Source organism: Thalia democratica, chromosome 4 (assembly GCF_965202585.1).
Source record: "Thalia democratica chromosome 4, ktThaDemo2.hap1.1, whole genome shotgun sequence".
Taxonomy (NCBI): Eukaryota; Metazoa; Chordata; class Thaliacea; order Salpida; family Salpidae; genus Thalia; species Thalia democratica.
The window spans coordinates 56468049-56487907 of NC_139168.1; the positions used below are offsets into that span (position 1 = coordinate 56468049).

At 25.5% G+C, this 19859-nt stretch overlaps 1 protein-coding gene across 4 annotated transcripts; it reads right to left on the reverse strand.

The window, feature by feature from the left end:
* Positions 1 to 1244: 1244 nt before the first annotated feature.
* LOC145833939 (membrane progestin receptor alpha-like) lies at positions 1245 to 12143 on the reverse strand. Of its 4 annotated transcripts, none has more exons than XR_014369770.1 (9): positions 11780 to 12143; positions 10263 to 10368; positions 8509 to 8606; positions 7791 to 7907; positions 7203 to 7379; positions 4022 to 4155; positions 3615 to 3675; positions 1799 to 1888; positions 1245 to 1602 (listed from the first exon to the last, which is right to left on the reverse strand). XR_014369770.1 is itself a non-coding variant. In XM_082941214.1 (8 exons), exons 1-8 carry the CDS (start codon positions 12097 to 12099, stop codon positions 1583 to 1585), a joined length of 1062 nt encoding a protein of 353 aa, XP_082797340.1. In that variant the 5' UTR covers positions 12100 to 12143; the 3' UTR covers positions 1245 to 1582. The 4 variants fall into 4 exon arrangements, 2 of the variants coding, with proteins under 2 accessions (XP_082797340.1, XP_082797339.1); XR_014369769.1 differs by having other exon boundaries at positions 1773 to 1888; XM_082941214.1 differs by lacking the exon at positions 3615 to 3675.
* Between the last annotated feature and the right edge of the window lie 7716 nt (positions 12144 to 19859).

Below are 19859 nucleotides of genomic sequence, written 5' to 3' on the forward strand. Positions count from 1 at the left end.
TCGATGAATATTTAAAGCAATTTAAAAGAATACTTCACAGGTAAATATTGGTAGCAATCTTGACATTAGTAATACTTTGATAATATGTATACATTACACTGCCCGACCAACGCGTCGCCCCAAGTTAGAAGATAATAAAAATAAGTATGAGAGTTGGTCTAATTTATTTTAAATATCTGTTGAATTAAAGGTTGCGAGTATAAATATTTAATACTAAAATCTTTAATTTAAAAAAAGTACATTCCTTTTAGGTTAATTTGTTTTATTACCTCTTTTTAAAGGTAGTTTAAGCTAAAATAAATCAAATGACGATTATAAGAATTAACTTGATCTGGTTTTTCTAAGCGTTAAACGTTGAGCAAAAAAAACTTTTAAGTTTACATTTTCGAGTAATTAATATAAATTATGAATGAATAGTTTATTATACAAAATATTATTTTTGTTAGTGTTTTAAGTAAATCTAATTAAGATTGAGTTTAAAATTACACTTATGAAACCGTTGAACTTTTACAATAAAGTTAATGAGTTAACCAAATAGTGGTAAATTTATTAAATTTTATGAAAAATGCTCTTAAGTTTTTGTTTTATATGTCAAAGGTTGTTTTTACCGTTTTTCACCTTTGCCAAAAGCTGTTTACTGATTCTAATATATTTTATTATAAACTTTATTTTGTTGTTATCATTTTATGTGTAAAATAGTATTAAAGTTTTGAAACTTTGAATTATTAATTTATAAAACAAGTTCAAAATCCTTTAGGATATGACTAGTTTCAAGTAGAAATTACATATAATTTTTTTACAGTAAAAGTCCTTTTTTTCTATTTGAAATTCGAAAAGTAATGATAAATTTATATTGCCAGTGACGGCCAAAAACATTACTACTAAGTTAATAATAGTTGTTTAAGTCATAACGAGCCTCAACAATAACTTTACACTGAAATTGACAATGTTAAAGAAGACGTTAAGATGTGATGATTTATTTTGTCAAATTCTCCAACTACCTTCAAACAGTTGCTTAATCCCGCTTGGTTAGACTTATATAACGGTTTATTGTGACATGTCTTACTGATTGGTTCGAATAAGAATGAAACCAAGTCTCAGAATTTTGTGTGATTTGTTGTTGATAGTCATGCGGTTCAATTTAGTATGTTTGACATAAAAATAGGTAAGTGGTAATTAATGATTAGAAATTAAAAAGCACGACTCTTAAAAGGCAGAATTCGATGCTAGCATAGAAACAAAAATCCATCAGTAATTTTATTACCGTATAAAGACTTTGAAATTTCTTTGTTTATAGTCAAAACAATATTTAAAGGGAATACATCTTAATAATTTAAAAGGTAAAAAGAAATTAATTTTTTGCAAAACTATAATTTAAGAAGATTATTTAAAATTGGCACAGTGATATAAATCTCTTTAAACTCCTCTTGTTCAACTTTTATATGTTTTTCTCATTTCTTTGTAATTCAATCACTTTACTTTTTCTTTTTTTCTTCTTATATTGTAGATTAGTCGAACATTTACAAGAACGATAGTTGTAGTACAGCTAGTTAAGAGCCAATATATAACGTTTGTAACATCATTAAAATTTGGGTAATCCGGCTGTAAAAAAAAATGAGTGAAAAATGTTTAAAACAAAGTACAATATAAAGACAATTTAATTAATTTTGAACGATAAATTAACAAAACATCGAATAAGAAGTTTTGAAAAATAAGTACTTGTATAAAAACTTATTACAATACAAAAATAATTATTAACAAAAAACACAAACTTGGATTTTTAAATCATTCCACATACCATCTTTTAGTACTATGTCTGAGTAAACTGCCAAAGTATTAAAATAGCAAGATAGTGCGGCACTTATATGAAAAAGTTGATGGGAATGAACTGCAATTTATAGTTAAGATTAATTTTACAGCTACATTTGCATAACATTTCTAGTAAATTAGTTTTTTTTTCTCACAGGGTAGTTAAGTGATATATCTGAACCTTTTGTATATTGTAATTTAACTATTATTCAAAGTTTAAGGTCTTAAAATTTTCATAAACATTTTTGTTTAAAATTTTGATTTTACTTATTATGAATAGTTTTTATTTTACTTAGCTTAAATACTTAAATTGTTTAATCTAAATTCTAATACATTTTTTTAAATGTAAGTAACCCAATATAAAATACATTAGTTTCTGAATTTTACAAAACAGAATCTATTGTTATCTTATTTCAGGTAACTGCTTAGTAGTACTTAATTTTAACTAAAAAATATTATACAGTTTTAAATGAACAAAGACAAATGGTTGTCAAAAATTTCGCTGATATTATTCGAACTGTGTAAGGAAATACAACGGAAAGAGTAAGTTTAGCTTACAGTAACCTCTCGCATCTTTACGCACTCGTGACGTTACGCACTCTCGTTTAGTAACGCATTATAGAGTTCTAAAAAATTCAAAATGTAAAAAACTTAATTTCAATTCGTAAAAGTTCTCATGGCATAAAGTTTAATTCCTACTCAAAAAATCCGTTAATATATCTTTAAAACAATGCAAGACAAGTTTTTCCTTATGTGGGCAAATTAAAATGGGATGAAGGTAGTCTTCCTCTTTTGATTTTAAAGACCGGACAGAATTGAATTTTAGATAAACATAAATAAAAATGGTAAGAACCATTAAAAAAATCAGTCACAGTCTTATACAACCATTTTGAAGAGATTCTATTTGAATAAATTGCTAGTATATTTTTTTGTTTTCTACAGAATTGAAAATGTTTGTTTTTTAATAAACGAAAGATCTCTTCAAAGTGGTTGTATAAGACTGTGACTGATTTTTTTAATGGTTCTTACCATTTTTATTTATGTTTATGTGGGCAAAGGTCAAATTGAAAAAAGTTGTAGTAACATAAACAATTTTTATTAATTTTTTATCAATTTTATATATTTTGTTCAAAAGAAGAAATTCATAAAAGCACCAAATGCTTATTTTTGTAAAAGGCTTTAGAAAAAAAAATTATATAGACACCACACCATTTACTAATTGTAAGCAAATGCTTAACTATAAATTAAATTTGCAAAGTAGAATAGAATATAAATGCTAAGTATCAAATAAGTCACATATAACTAAAGACAAAGATAAAGTCTACTTATTTTAAAAGTTATTTAATTTTTCTAGAAGTATTATTATTATTTTATATAAAATTAAATCTTTTTTTTTTGATATATATGTATAGTTTGATCTTTTGTTTTTATACTTATAAATAAAATAAACAAATTGTTAAAAGTAAGAAAGTACCCAGTCTGCTTTAAACTAGAAGGAATATAAAAAACAGCCATTATAGTCAGTATTTTTGGTACCTCTCGTATCTTTACGATCTCTCGTATCTTTACGAAAATTTTTGGGGACACAATGTGCGTAAATAATCGAGAGGTTACTGTATTCACAGTTAAAACTTGTAAAAAAAACATTCAATTTTTGGCTTTATACTTACGTCGTTAGAAGATTATACTTATATATTTTTTTTTATGTGATGTTGTATTTTTAAAATTTTACTAATATATTGAGTTTTTGTTAGTTTATTTCGTTATATTTATGTTTACTTTATGGCTTTATTTTAGTTTTCTACCTTTGGTATCCAATATAAATTAAATAATGCTGAGTGTTTTTCCCATTTGAATGTTTTTTTTCTGTTAAAATGTTTAAATTATGTATCCATTGTTTATGTTTTGAGTTTAAAATATTAGGTAAGATACTTTGTTTGCATGAATTATAAAAACTTTTTATTTTTCATTTTACTAATTAAAGCTAGTTACGATAGCCATTTATTTAATCTTTATAAAAAAGTATAAATTTTATTATATCTTCATTTAACTTCAAATATAATTTGTAGAACAAAACTTAAAATAAAAGTATATAACTTGATATATTTTTAGATTACAAGCTATGTAAAATTTTTGTTAGATTGTTTATCTGGTTACTGTTAAATTAAAATAAGTTATAAATCATTATAAACGAAGTTCTACTGAAACTTACAAAATACATTGTGTTTTCCCGGCCAAAACTTTTGTGGAAAATCAGAGGCAAATAAAATTGGGTTTAGCACCATAAAAAGCAACTGAAGCATGTGATAAAATAATGAAGTTGAGTTAATGTTGCCACTGTACATTCTAAATTTTTTTTTTTGTTTCAAGTTTAGACTGTATTTAAGTAAAAATTCGTGTAGTTTGCTTTATGTTAATTTTTATTTAACTTTTCTTATAATGATATGTGTAAAACAAAACAATACTTTTAATCAAAATCCGTTTTATTTTTTTATATATACAAAAAGTAAATTAAATATTTCTTGCGATGTTTTAGAAAAACGTGTTGTTATATTTTAAGAAATCTAATTAAGTTACATGATTAAAATAATTTTTTTGTAAAGTTATTAGGATTTTAAGACTTTTAAGCTTAAACTATATTATAAATAACTATCGTAATTAAAAAATAAATAAATAAAAGTTTTTAAAGTTTCATTTTAAAAACAAGACTTTAAGAAAAATTTATCAATTTGAGTTGTTACGTTTCGATTAAAGATTGAAACATATATGCTTATTGCTTAAGTACAAATATAATTTATTTTTAACTTAAAATAAGTTTTTTATAGACTCAAACATTATAAGTGTAATTAATTGAAACCTTAGATTTGAAAATCAAAACTACAAAACTAAAAAAAATTATAAAACTTGAAATTAGTTTAAATATCTGTACTACAAATTTTAAAATTTTTATAATGTTTCTAAGGTTATACGCTTCAATAAATTTCATAAACACGAAATTCAAACAACCATCGGTTCTTAGACTAAAAGCAAATACGATTAAATCTGGTAATAAATAAAGCAAATACAAATCCTCTCCTTTTAAAACCTTAAATATAAAAAAATAAGCTTGTTGAGATACAGTATTTTTAGTAGCTTTGTTTAGAAAAACTATTACTTAAATAATAGATTTTATTTTAGTACTGCTATCAAAAGTTTAATTTTACTTTTTGATGTTTTTTGAAACATATAGTTTAAAAGTTATTAAAATGGCTATAAAAATTTTTTTAATGTTTCTAATATATTAATATACTTTAAACGTCTATTTTTTTATTTTTCTAAAGATAGTAATAATGGAAAAACTATAAAAGATTGTTAAGAATTTAACAAATTTTTAGGGAGGGGCCCGAGGGCTTAGGTTCAAACAATGAGTATATTTTCTCCTGCAATGGAAATGTGCTTGTTTTATGTTGACATAAGAAGTTTAACCCTAATGTTATTTAAAGACAAAGTTTGTTTTTTGATACAACTAATTGACAACTTGAGAAACTGATTTGGTTAATGCAGTAAAAACTTGTAATAATATTATATAGATCGACTTATTACTTTGACATACAATCACTTAAATTGAACTTATTTGTTTCCGAAAAATTAAAGTGATTAGTTTTTTCGAGTTTTAAAATATTTCATTTTTCTTATACTGTAATATTTAACTTTAATTTAATACTGTACACACATCTAAATACTAAACTGTAAAAAATATATATACATAACTACAAATAACAAGCACAAGTTCTCTAAATTTCTTTAGCTATTAATCAAAAAAGACGGAGAGTATACTTGAAGGTTCAGTCTGAGCTAAAAAAAGCTGAGTCAGCAAATTTTTTAAAGATTTTTTTAATTTCTTTATATTTATACCCTTATTTTTAACCCACCTTACATAAACATATTAAAGTTTAATCAAAAAATAAAGTTTAAACAATTAAATGTAAAAATTACATGAAAAAAGGATGTTTTTTTTTTTGGCTTAGCTTTTTTTTTCAGCTCAGACTGGTACACTAGCCAAAGTAGACAACCATAAGTATTAGAGTACATTAATTTTGCTTAATGAATTATTTAAATCAGTAAACAAAAGCTAGATTTGAGTTTTAAAAAAAGTCAAAATATATAGTACAGTTAATAAATTAGCCCAAGTTGTAAAATGATTTCAATGGTGTATATTAACCGACTTCTATAAAACAGAAACATAATTAATTTTTTTAACAAAAAAAAAACGTTTTAAGCTAGGGATTTTTTTTAGAATTTACCTTTTTTTGTTAACGTTTTAAAAAAATAATACTTTTCTACAGAATGTTTTTCGATTTTTTTAAAAATTTTATAAAAAATATTTTATAAAAAAAAATTAATAATTTTCAACCTTATTTTTAATTACAGCGTTAATCTCATGTGCTTGTTTTAAACATAGGTTCTTTTTACTCTTTTAATGGTATAATGTAGTCAAACACTTTCTTTTAAAAACAGCAAAACAACTTTCTTATTTTAACAAAAATAAAAGTACAACCATGATTAGAGTTTTATTAATAAATTTAGAGAATCTATTAACTAATTTATAAAACATTGACACATAGTAAAAAAGATAAATGACATAACATTAATTTCATATAAATTTTTAAGTTTATCACGAATTATTTCACACATATATAGTAACTATTTTAATTATTTATAAATCGTCTTTCAAATCTTGTTGAGTTTCTATTTGGTTATATATAGTTATATATAGTTTGATTTAAGCTATACCTTGAAAACATCATTGAGTTTCTATTGTAAAGATAAAATTAATTTTGTAACTTATTAAAATTAACTAAATTTCAATAACTTATAGTATATATTGTTAGTTAAAACTTGTTGACAATGCAATTTATTTTTAAGCCGATGTAGTACAAAAAAATCAACATAAGATGTAAAAAGCGTAGGTGATTTCTTAGAATTTTATATTTTAATAAGCTTATTAGCCTATCAGTTAGTGTAACCATCGAAACAAATTTTTTGTGTAGAAAAATGTATACTAATAAATCAATGAATTAAATTCTGTTTACAATAAACTATTTTAGTATTAAACACATATATGTTGAAAAAATAAAGAAATTTTTTTATTAATAAAAGTTTTTGAAACTTTGTATGTAAAACAATTATCTTTAGTTCTTGTCGAAATTAAAAATTAACTAGGAAACTAATGATAAATTTAAACGGTATAAAATTTTTATAACTGTCATAAATAACTTATATAATAGTCAAAATGCAATTTTATTGAAGAAAAAAAGCTTTGCACTTTGTTATTACAAAAAATACTCGTAACTCAGAAACTTCTTATTATTGCAAAAATTTTAAAGTTATTTTAAAATTATTAAAAAAAATACCTGTAAAAAACAGGACTCATTCCATATAAGTATCCAATTGCGGTTGGGACACATTTTAACCATCTTTGCATTGAAACAGTTTCAAAAAAACTAACTTCAATTTTTGTCAAAGACAAAAGTAGAAAGCCAAAAACTGAATTAAAAAGTAAAATCTTCATATTCATTGATCCACAAAAGCTTTTAAAAAAAAGGTTATAAGTGTAAAAGTAGTTTATGTTACAATTATATATTTTTTCAAATGACAAAAGAAAAACGCTCAATATAATTGATCTAAGAATCTGGTGTACAAAAAAAAAATTTGCTTATCGAGTCGTACACAACTTGAATACAGTTAAATGTCTTGTCCTTTAACGTTACTTTAATTATAGTTTTTTCTAATGTAGTATTGTGCATCATTGTATTGTCAATAACAACTTTGTTATAACTTTAACAAAAAAAAACTACTAAATGTTATTTTTTGCCAATTTTTTTCAACGTAACTATTTTAAATTGCTTATATTAGAATCTTTTCAATAAATCTAAATTATCAGTAAATATAAATATAGAATGATTTTTTTATTGAAAACAGTTTTAGGTAGTTACACTTACTAATTGTAGTGTTCCAAAGACGAACAAGCAAACCAGTTTGCAATAGTTGAGCAAAATGAGTATATAACTATTCCAAAATAGTCTAGCAAAAAGCAATTTCGATGCCACCTTTCTGATCTTATTTGTTTTATATTATACTAAACTTAAACTATATATCAAATTTTTTGATAGTATATTTTCAGTTTAAAATTTTAGTGTTTAAGATTTTATTTTACTAAGAATGAGTTTTTAATTTTACAAACATTATTTAAGTTTTGACTTTTATTGTAACAAAACAAAAATCAATTTTATAGTCTTACATATAAATACATTTATATATATATATATATATAATCATCGTTTTAAGTTTATTTTCAAGTTTATTAAAACATTTTAAGATACTACTATAACAAACAAACTGAAGAGCTGTTCTGTCTAACAGTACAGTGAAATAATAGTATTTGTAAAATGTAGTGTTGTACTAATATATACCGGCACCTACAATTTGTTGTAGAAAGCCTCTCTGTTTCAGCACTTACATAAAAAAAGAAGTATATATACATATATGTGTGTGTGTATATACATTACTTTTTAAAAATCAATAGTATAAAATGAACTATAATTATACAAGTAAATTTATTTGTTTTTTTTTCTAAAAATGGTTATACTTTACATTAAAAGTTAGTTAGTAAAAGTATCAATCTTTTATATTAAGTACTTATTTTCAAATAAAACTTACCTGCTATGAAAAGTGTGTGCAATTGCACTGAAAAGCATTATTACCACAGAGCCAGCATTTATTACGAGTAAAGGCCATTTGTTATGTAAATTTAGTTCCTGTAAGTTTTAGAATTTGTTTAAAAGTTTCTATAAGTAGTTGTTATTAAGTTTTTAACATAAGCACTAGATCGTCTTTTAAGCAAAACCTAAAGAAATACAAGAGAGTTCGTGATAAGATTACTTTTTTTTTTTAGTATAAAATTGTATAAAAGGTTTAAAATATGTTAGTTTATAATTTAGGTATTATGATTAACTAAATATTTATACTTTTATGTTTTTAAAAAATCATAAGAACATCTATGGAGATGTTTTTAAGATAAACATACTCGAAATATTTTTGTTATAGTAAGTTATATTTATGATGTAACTTAGATATTTTTATGAAAATTATATATTTTATTCGCGACCGGTTTCGGTGGCAAAAAATTGCGATCTTTTCAAGCAAAAATAAAATATTAAACTGCACATAACAATTTAAGTTATCTATACTGTTATTTAAAAACTTATTCATGCGTGAAAAATATAAACACAAACTATAATGTTGCATATTCGAAAATTTAAGCATGTCAGAGTATAATTAGGTAAAACTGGTACTAGTATTTGAAAAACGAATTGAATTAATATTAATATAATGAGTTAAAGTAAAAAACTAAAAAACTGAATTCAGAGCTTTAAAAAAATATTTATACCTTGAAATTTATATAAATGAAGTTAAGAATTGTCTAAAACTGTGATTTTAAGCAAAGAGTCAACAAAACATTAATAAAACTCAAAGTCGCTGGAGATTTCAAAATCTAATTTGTGTTAAATTAACATAACAGTCAAAATTTAAACGGATTTGTATCTAAAAAAAGACTATAAAAATTTATCTTAGTTAAATGAAAAACTATATAATTTTTTTTTTCATTTTAAACCAAATATCAACAAAAACTCAATGAAAAAGTCAAGAAAAAAAACCTATGTTCTTACTTAAAAAAAAACATATATAATTTTCTATGATTATATTTCTAGAAATTAAAAGGTTTTTTGAAGTTTATGACGTAAACTATAATCTTTCCATGCTGATACCTAGTTGCAGTTTTATATCTATAAGAAAAAGTATGGTATAGATTATGTTTTGGCAAAGTTTATTAATTTCAAATAGATCGCACCAAACAAAACAGCTATACAAAACAAATTTCATTTTTAACAATAATATGTTGTAACGCTAAACAATTTTCATTAAAAAAACTTATTTTTGTTCATATGTTTCTAAACTTACAATTAATACAAAACTTATACTTTTTACATGCTTAAATTTTTTAATAGAACTATACTCAACAAGAGATATTTAATTTTTTCTATATATTTTTTGCGTAGTCCTTATTATTAAGGCTTGCTATGAAAACCATTATATTGTATTTAAAACTTATATTTATGTAATAAATCATGTATATAAATTATATAAATTAAATGTATAAGTAACAGAGATGATTAAAGGTTGCTGTGAATTTGATTTCTATGAGTTTTCAAAGCAAGTATTTTTTTATTTCTAAAAACACTTGAAGGAAGATACTTAGTAAAAATAATCCAATTTTTTACATAAACTTGTGATGATTAAGCTTTAAATTAAAATGTATGATTGAATTCTTTTTTTCGTTATATACACACATAAAAGTATTAATTTTCCTTATATTCTATGCAGATTTTTCGTAAATAAAGTGATACAATAACCTGGTTAAACCCATGAAGCAAATAGACAAAGAATATAAGTGGAACAACATTAGTCCATACATTCATTAACTCATAGTTGTATGTGTAGAATACTCGAAGATAAAATCTAAAAGTTAAAAAAACTTGTTTAAATATAAAAATTGTGAACGGGTCTAAATTGCACAAAGACAAAATGCACGAGATTACTAAATTGCACGAGTGTACAAATTGCACGAAGCCAAATTTACACAAAGCCAAAATTGCACGAGGGCACAAAATTACACGAGTGAACAAAATTGCACGAAGTAGATTTTGCACCAAGGGTCAATTTTGCACGAGTTAAAATTTGCACGTGAGTAAAAATATAAAGAAAAAATGAAAATTCAAATTAAACAGAAAATAAAAAAAACTAAAAAATTATAAAAAAAAGTTACTGACCGAGGGTAAGGGTTAGGGGAAATAGTGATAGTTAAAATAAAAAAATAAATAACTATTAAAAATTATAATTAATAAAAATAATAGTGTTATTAGTAAAAAAAAAAGCTACCGACCGAGGGTAAAGGTTAGGGGTAACAGTGATAGTAAAAAAAAAAAAATAAAAAAAATTTTTAAATAAAATTCTAAAAAAAAACTAATAATAAAATAGATAAAAAAAACATTTAACCCGTGCAAAATTGTCTCCGTGCAAAAGTATTTTCTTGCAGTTTTATCTTGGTGCAATTTTATCCCCTCGTGCAAAAGTGTCTTCGTGCAAAAGTATCTTCGTGTAATTTTGTCCCCTCGTGCAATTTCGTACGCTCGCGCAATATAGACAGCTACCCATATAAATTAACGTACATAGTATGATTATTTTATATTTAACATGTATGTATATGTGCTTAAAAAGTAGTGATATAGTTAAGAAAAATTTAATGATTGATTTAAAAATAGTTTTACCTAAATATACTCAAATGTTGTTAAATGTAAAGCTTAAATTTATTACTTTATCAAATTTAAATATACACTGAATATATTAGAATTAGTTATGTCTTAAAAATAATATATACATATCTATGTTTATATAATTAGTATTGTCTTTTAGGATTGACTTTTGTGACAGTGCTTCCAAGCAACTTGTTGTTACAGAGCTTAATATTTTATGTAAAAAACTAAACACAATTTAAATTGGGAGATATATTCCAAAATAAAACCAAAAAGTAACAAAACGGTTAACTTATGAAGCGTAAAGATATGAAATTGTAAACTTTTAAAAGGAGTCAACGCTAAATAAAAGGTAATTTTGTCATGTTTGACTTAATAAATTTAATATTATTTTTTTTTGACAATTGGTTAAAATAACAATAAAACAACTGTAAGCCTATTCGGAAAAACCCTTTTTTTTTAATAAAATATATTTTTTTATAGGTTATATAAAAATCATGAGATATTGTTATAAATAGAAATATAACGACTACTGTTAAAATATCCTTTAAGTTTTTTTGATAATTTTTGAATTCTAACAAATTTATAGCAAAAATTGAAATCTTTGTTTTACTAACCTCAGACATTTATTTTGTGGAAGATAACCATCAGTAATAAAAGGCTCTTGCTCCCAAAGTGGAGCTTGTGTACAATCTTGTAATATGCATTCGCATTTGTATGGGTTATTTCTTTTAGCTTTGACTTTATACAATTGAACTTTAGATTCACTAACTTTACCGTTATAAAAGCTTAAGAAATTTACTTTAACAAGGTAAAAAATTGATATGATATTCAAAAACATCGTTCTAATTCTTGTTGAAGAGTTTTGATTAGCTGAATAGTTTGAGAATATTTCAACTGAAGGAAGCATATTGTATAAATGATCTATCACCATCATTACCCTTACTTTTCATAATAGAAATACCTTAAGTGTAAAATTTTAATTCTGTAAATTTTGTACATGATTAAACTAGTTTTCGAGATTATATATTTAAGTACTATTTTTATATAATTATCATCTTCGCATTCTTCAAAAAGCATTTAACATAAAAACCTAGTTTTTGATTTAATGATTTTGTAAAATTAATTGTAGAATTGATTAAACGTTTTATTACTTACTAAAAGTAACCTTTAGGTATTTTTTTTCTGACCTTCATTGTATCAGCAAAAGTTACTTAATCACTTTAAATCAAAAACTATAGTAATTATTTAGATAAAAGTTTTCAAAATCATTAACGAGTTATATTAAATGTTTTATTTTACTTGCTGTAATTAAGTTTACAGTCAAAAAAAAGTATTAGCTATAACAAATTTAATACTTAGAATTTCAGTTTTGTTTATTGCTAGACTTAAATCTAGTAACGGTCAAAGCTAAATGCTTTTTTGTTAAGAGTACTAGTTTTTAACAAAAGCTGTCTGTCATGACTTATTGTATGTTAATGTTTTTGATAAAAAATAAATATATATTTAAAATTAGTATTTTGAAGTAAATTAAAAACTTTTATAAAAAAACTACAAATATTATTAAGTTGAAAAAAGTATATAACTTGATTATGTTAAAATAGTTAGATAAGATTATACTTGTGGCGTGTCAGATTTAGATGCAGTTTTCATTTTGTAAGATTCGTAACTTACTTTAAATCGCTTGCTGCATTTTGTATAAATTAGTATAGAGTAACATAAATCATTAACCCTTAATCTTTGACCTACACCGCTTACTCTAAATAAACACTTTGTAACTTTAAAATGATAATGTCTGTTAAGCTTTTTGTCATCAAGGAATACGGTCCTTAACTAAAACTATATTTTTATATTTGTGTTTATTTTAGAATAATATCTATATAACTTTTACTTATTTTTTTGTAATCGCGTTGGACTAGCCAACTAACATAAGAAATCGAAAAAAAGAAACTTATTAAAGTACTCCTTTACTAGATTAAATGACTCAATCAAAGCTTTCTAAATTTGAAAATAGTCAATAAAGTGTTAAGTTTACTTTTAATGTAGCTCTCTTAATATTAAATTAAAGGTAGAAAATGTATAAATGTTTAAATTCTTAATATTATTTTGTCATGTTGTTGAAAAGATTTTTTCAAAGAACAGTTAAAAGTATATTCGTCTAAAAACTCATTCTAATTACAAATTTGACTTAAAGCATATTTAATAAAAACAAATTTTGAAAAAAAAAACTGAATAAACTGAAAAATTTTTCAGAATATAAAAATTATTTAAAAAAACATTTTCAGTACTCAAACTACATCTACAAAAAATAGACGTTACTATGCATGAGTCAGTAAAAAATATATTATTGTTTAAATACAACAAAAAGTTTCGAGTTTTAGAATACTGTTAATTGTTTTTTGAGCGTTGTTGAATATTTTTACTAATTATACTATTAATTTAAAAAACATATTTATATAGATTCTAGACTTATTGACAGTTATACTCACCGAAGTGTGACAATAAATCAGAACTGTAACTAACGCTTACAAAACTAGCAACAAAAACTGTTTGTAAAAAGACAAACCTTTTTCTTTTCATAAGAAAATTTCTACTTGCTTCCGGAGAAAAGCATGTGAGCTCGTTTTACGCTTAACTTATTTCATATTTATCACGTGAAAATACATAATGGTATAATATTTTATTTCAAAGTTAAAAAAATTGGTATTAAAATATTTCTTAGAAATGCTGAAAGAAAATTAATGAATCGAATAGATTTTTTGGTTTGAAAATGTTTAAACTAAGCTTTTGTAAAAAAAATTATACTTTATAGTTGACATACGTATAAAAATATAATGATAGTTTAATATTGAAAAGTTTTTGACTTTTTCAAGTAAAAAAACTAAATAAACAATATATGATTTCCTTTTTATAATTTTCGAAGTTTTTAATATGTTTAAAAAAACAAAATTGTTTTAATTATTTTTGTAGTTCATTTTCGAAATCTAACAATGAGAACGATTACCAACTTTAAAGAAAATTAGCAAAAGTAGTTAAAAATAAAAAGCTATAATTTACTATCTAACTTAATCATTTTAATGTATGTATTTAATATTCTTATATAAAGTCAAAATATTTGATTTATAATTTTAATTATAAAAACTTGGTTCAAACTGAAAAATTATTTATATGATTTAATTATTAATCAACTTTTTTTCTAGTAATTTTTAGTGTAATAAAAAAGTATGTAAATAAGTTTATATTATAAATTATATTTAGCAGTTTAAAAGTTTTACTTCAACAAATTAATAGAATATTGCCAAGTATATGCAATATGAATATATCTTTACATTAACCATAACTACGACAAAAACGGAAACAAGCAAAAATAAATGGTTTTAAAATAAACAGAGTAAACATCTCTGGAACAGCTAATAATTTCCTTAAGCTTTTATTCGCAAAAATCATATTTTGATTTTTTTTGATAGGCTAATTAGGTTAATAACAAGCAAGAAGAATTCGTTAAATTTCAGACAAAATAAATAGTTTTATATTTTATTTTAAAGCAATAGTTAAAATTTTAGAATAAACATAAGGTATTTCAGTTATAGGCTCATTATACAATTATAAAACGCTTTAAAACAAACTAAAACTTTAAAAGCATTGCTTTCTTTATACCACTTACAACAACGCTAGTACTGAAAACAATCTACTCGGTTTGATTTTTTTTTTCATAATTTTAATAAGCAAAACAAGGAAGTAGAACAGCAAGCTAATCAGGCTGAATCAGACAAAATATCTTCGCACACGGTTACACCCTTGCTCCTGCCAAAATATGGACCATTTACCTCGTACTTATTGTAATGGTGTATTTCTTGCTGGTGGTAGTCGTACAGGTACGCGTGATCCATGAGCTCGCTCTCAACCCAAAACTACCGTTGGTGCGACCAGTTTTCGTACACGCGCAGAGTTTGCCTATTTTGATTAAGTTGCTGAAATTATACATTGGTTTTTTACGGTGTTACACGTGTTGTCAAGTTTAAAAAGTCATAAAAATTCCTTAAATTGCATTTTCATAAAAGCTTATTTGACTAAAATAAAAATAACAGAACGAAACCCTTGGGTTGCCTTGAAATTTTAGTCAATTTTCTATCAACCCACTTTAAGTTATGCATAGAATCGTTGTAAGTCTGCCTGTCGACCCACAGAAACACGTACTTTTTGCGCCGCGTGGCCGGCTTTTCCACCTCATACTTTCACGTCGTCCCGTCATTAGTCCTTGATAATTTCGAACCTCGTCTTGAAGTTGGCCACCTTCTTGTCCCTCGCCTCGCAAAACTTCACCGTTTCGCCGTAACTCTGCTCGTGCTCGCTGTGGTCGGAGAGGTGGTGGGAGAACTTCCTCCTGCGCCGGTTGCCTGTCTGCCGCGCGATAAAGCTGCCCTGGTAGCTCATCGTCCAATCGAAACCTTTGAAATACATCAAGCTTTTTTGTGTCGCATGAGAGTGTTAAAATTACTCTTACTCGTATGTTAAACTTAAGTTACATCAAAAACTAGAATTATAGTATAAGCCGTTGACAAAAATAAGCAAAACTTTCAGATTTAGTTAATACGTTTTACAGGCGCGTGATGAAGTCTTAAGGGGGGCCGAAGCCACAAAAGCTGCATTGATTAATAAAAAGAACAATATTTGAGCAGGTTAGCTGCTTTGTACTTCAACGATGTCATAACGCATCGCCCTTTGCAAGGTAGGTCACCTGAATTTGACTGTGAAATTTTTATTATTCAGCGCAACTGACCGTCTCAATAATTCCATTGTTGGTATCCCATACCCCAGTAACAGTAAGGATTGCCAGCGTACTGTCTGACCCCGTATTCGTTGCCGTCCACTATGCAGCAGTCGTACCGGATCCCGAATAAATATTTGGTCCTGCACTATTTCCAATCCTAAGTCTTCCTGCTTTTCCAGTCAATTTCATTAATAGGAGTTGAAAAATACTTTTGAGAAGGCATAGTGTAACGAATTCGATTCTCGATTACGTAGTTTTATACTCTTCCGCCAGTTTGCGCTATAGCCAGCCGAAATTGTGTACTTATTTCAAGATAACGATAAGAATTTGCTCATTAGCCTGTAGCTCGCGCACTACGCGCAGCTCGATATGTTGTTCGTTATTTTTGTTTTTGGCTCAGTTAGCCGATAGATCGTGAAAAAGCACACTAATTTTAAGAACTTAAGACACTGATTGAATTTAAGAACTTTGTTATGATTGTCATTTTATAAGAACTTTATGTTTATTTGTATTACTGTATTGTAATGTGCTCAGTTAAGCCATAAGACCGTGCGAGACGCACACGAAATTATTATAAGAACTTTTTTATTATTTTTGTTCTATAAGATCTTGATGCTTATTTGCGTTATCGTATTATATTGTGCTTAGTTTAGCTATCGTTGTGCATGAAGCACGATATATATTAAGACTCTGTATTATTAGTACTTTTATTAGTAAGAACTATTTTAGTATTTAAGATTTTAAACACTTTAAGAACATTTCTATTTGTAGAACTTTGTGTTTATTTGTTGTGTTTATATTCGCAGTTTTATTCAACTGATTTATTAGCTGCTTTATCATTTCTACTTCCTAATTTTCACATTAACATCACGTTTTGAATAAACTCACTTCATTAAAAAAATTATATATATTAAGCTTATTACATACTTTTTAATTACTAAGTTAAACCTAATGAGTAAGGTAAGTTCAGTAAAAATTTCAAGAGCTAAACGCGCTAAGTGTTTAGCACAAAAAAGGGGACTTCCCCCGATTAAAGGTATTTCCTACCTCAGGCCCTCTAGGACTACAAATGGTGACCCGGACGTGATACGAGTTTGCAACCTTCTGATGCTGCTGAAGTAGATATACTAAATTCTTTAAATTTAATAAATGCCAATAGTATCATGATGGCTGACCAAATACTACCACAACATATTCCTTCTAGAAAACCATCTCGTTACACAGAAACGCTAAAATGTGCAACCAGTCCAAAAGACCACAACACCTTGCGACACAGAATGCTTCAAACGGAAAATTACAACATTGATTACAACTCATACTCAAAATCAATTGATTATGGAGACAGTAGACTCAAATGGCTGAAGTCATTTAAATTTGATATTGATGATTCAAAGGCACAATTTATTTATTTCGAAGAACGCTTAGTTGACCATGGCATCAATGAAAATGCTGAAAAATACTGGGTAATTCGTGAATTTTGGCCAAACAAAGACATGTCAGACTATAATTTGTGTACAGCGCCTAAAGATAGAAACTATGGAAGTTTACGTAAATATCTTCTGGAAAAAGATAGAGTTTTGTCACATGTTTTACTGCCAAAGAAATAATTTAAGTCTGTTAGTGGGTACGACATGAACACTGAAGTAAGTAGGTGTTTACTCGACTTGAAAAACGAAGAGGTATTGCAAAAATTTTTATACTTGCACCTATTATCAAACCATTTGAAAAACAGGGTGTCCAGTAGCCTTTCACTAGGATTAGCAGATTTCAAAAGGTATGTGATGCACATTTGTGACATGGATTTACGGCAAACAAGAGATGAAGAAAAAAAATGTAAGTTATAGTTTTAACAGATTTAATAAAGAACGATCTAAATCAAATTACTATGTTAACAACCAAAGAAATATTAGTCAAAATAATGAATACAACAGCATAATTGAAAATTACAACCATCCTATAAATACCTACACTCAAAATCAAAGCATTTCCGTACTTAAAGATAATGACAAAATTGTAAAACACTGTTCGTCTGCTACCAGAAAAACTCCTTTAGTTAGTACATTTAAAACGTTTAAAACAGCTAGACATAAAAATTTTAGCGCTAAAAAGACTTTAGAATCTGGAATTACTGGCCGAGTGGTGTGGTTCAATGTTCGCAAAGGCTTCGGATTTATTCATCGTGAAGATCAAAACACTTATATTTTTGTCCATCAAACTGCCATTACCAAAAACAACCCAAATAAACTATTAAGATCAGTCGCACAAGGCGAAGTTGTCCAGTTCGATATTGTTATGGGTAATAAGAACATGCCTGAGGCCTCAAACGTATCAGGTCCGAACGGCAAACCTGTCCGGGGGTCCAAGTATGCCCCAAATAGATGGCCAAGCTATAACCAGCAAAGGCCTCAACAAAACAATTATATAAGTGCTGGTTATTGCAAACTAAGAAACTATCATCAGTATAAGAGAAGACCAAGCAACTACAGAAGAAAATACACATACGAGCATGATCCTAGAGTAACAGATAAATATTATGAAATGTACGAACAAAACTCCGGCTGCTACGAATCTTCTGAAAACATTGAATCTGGATATGAATCAGATACCAACAATTTATTTTACAACTATGCGGAAAGTATAGATTCCAAACACTATTAGTCTCAAAAGTTTAAATATTGTAAATAATGTTTTTTATCAGGCAAGCAACCTTAAAATCTGTTTAAATCTATTAAAAAACTTTTAGAAAAACAGGATAAAAATTTCGAGAAACACTCATTAGAACGTTTGACTGAATTTCATTAAAATCAATTAAACAATATTCTATATAAATTTAAACAAGTGATATAGCAGCAAATTTGTTGGTTGTGACATTATGTTGTATTAAATAATTATTCATAGATTTATTTTAATTAATAACTTCTGTTGCTTTAAAGCTTTAGTCTTGTTTCAAGAAAAAGCTTAAATAGTTAAACTTAATAATTTAAATGTTTTTGACATCAGTCAACTCAGTCAAAGCTTTAAAATTTCTGTAGCTTAAAAACTTTTTACGCAACCTTCATAAGTTCAATGTGACTAAATGTAAAAAGCTTTCAAACAACAATTTCGAAATTGTTTATTATTTTGAATAATCAATTTTAAATATTTTAAATATTTTTTTAAACAACTATATTAAGAAAAACATTATCAGTTTAGAATAAAATTAAGGTTTGTTAAAATGTTTTTTAAACTTAATTTATTTTTAAGATTCTATGTAGATCTTAAAATTTTTTTGTTAAACATTTTTATTTTTTATGGTTATAAGTTTTATAATTTCTTGTGGTGAGAGGTTTTAAAGAGTTTTAAGTTTTAAATTTTGTATGTATATGAGCAAGTTTATTTTTGAAAAGACCGTTAAAAAAACAATGTATGAAGTCAGTTTTGAATTTTGTTGTAACTAAAAAGTTTATTATTGCTTAAAGTGCGAATAACAATGCAGCAGATAAAAAGTTTTCAAAAAATTTTCCACTAAGAGTTTATAAAAAAGCAACTTGGTTTGAAAAGTAAAACGGCTTGTGATATGTGTTTTAAGTGTAATTTAGGTCAAACTTTACAACCATAAATAAAAGACTTTTTTAAGCTATTTTAAGAACCAAATTAAGTTCAACAGTTTTTTTTTCTAAAAAAAAAATACATCTTTTACCTTATTTAACTTTGGCCTTTTAATTTTTTAGGTCAGCTTTTACAACTTTGAACAAAAAACATGTGTAAAATTATTTTAAACACTAAATTAATCTGTTCTCTAAAGCCAATATACTATTGACCTATAAAACTTAAAATGATTTAAAACAAGTTCAAACTTGGTTGCTCAAAATTGAACTTAATCAGAGAGAACTTGCTCAAAATTGTTTCGTAAAGTTTTAAAAGTAGTTTTTAAAGCTTATTGATTT

Coding starts and splice junctions, on each gene's coding strand:
- LOC145833939 (XM_082941213.1), bottom strand. CDS start 12,099: ATGATGGTGATAGATCATTTATACAATATGCTTCCTTCAGTTGAAATA. Junction 7,380..7,790: donor TCTTTGGAACACTACAATTA/GTAAGTGTAACT, acceptor TTTTTTTAAAAG/CTTTTGTGGATCAATGAATA. Junction 4,156..7,202: donor ATGAGTCCTGTTTTTTACAG/GTATTTTTTTTA, acceptor AAAAAAATTTAG/AATGTACAGTGGCAACATTA.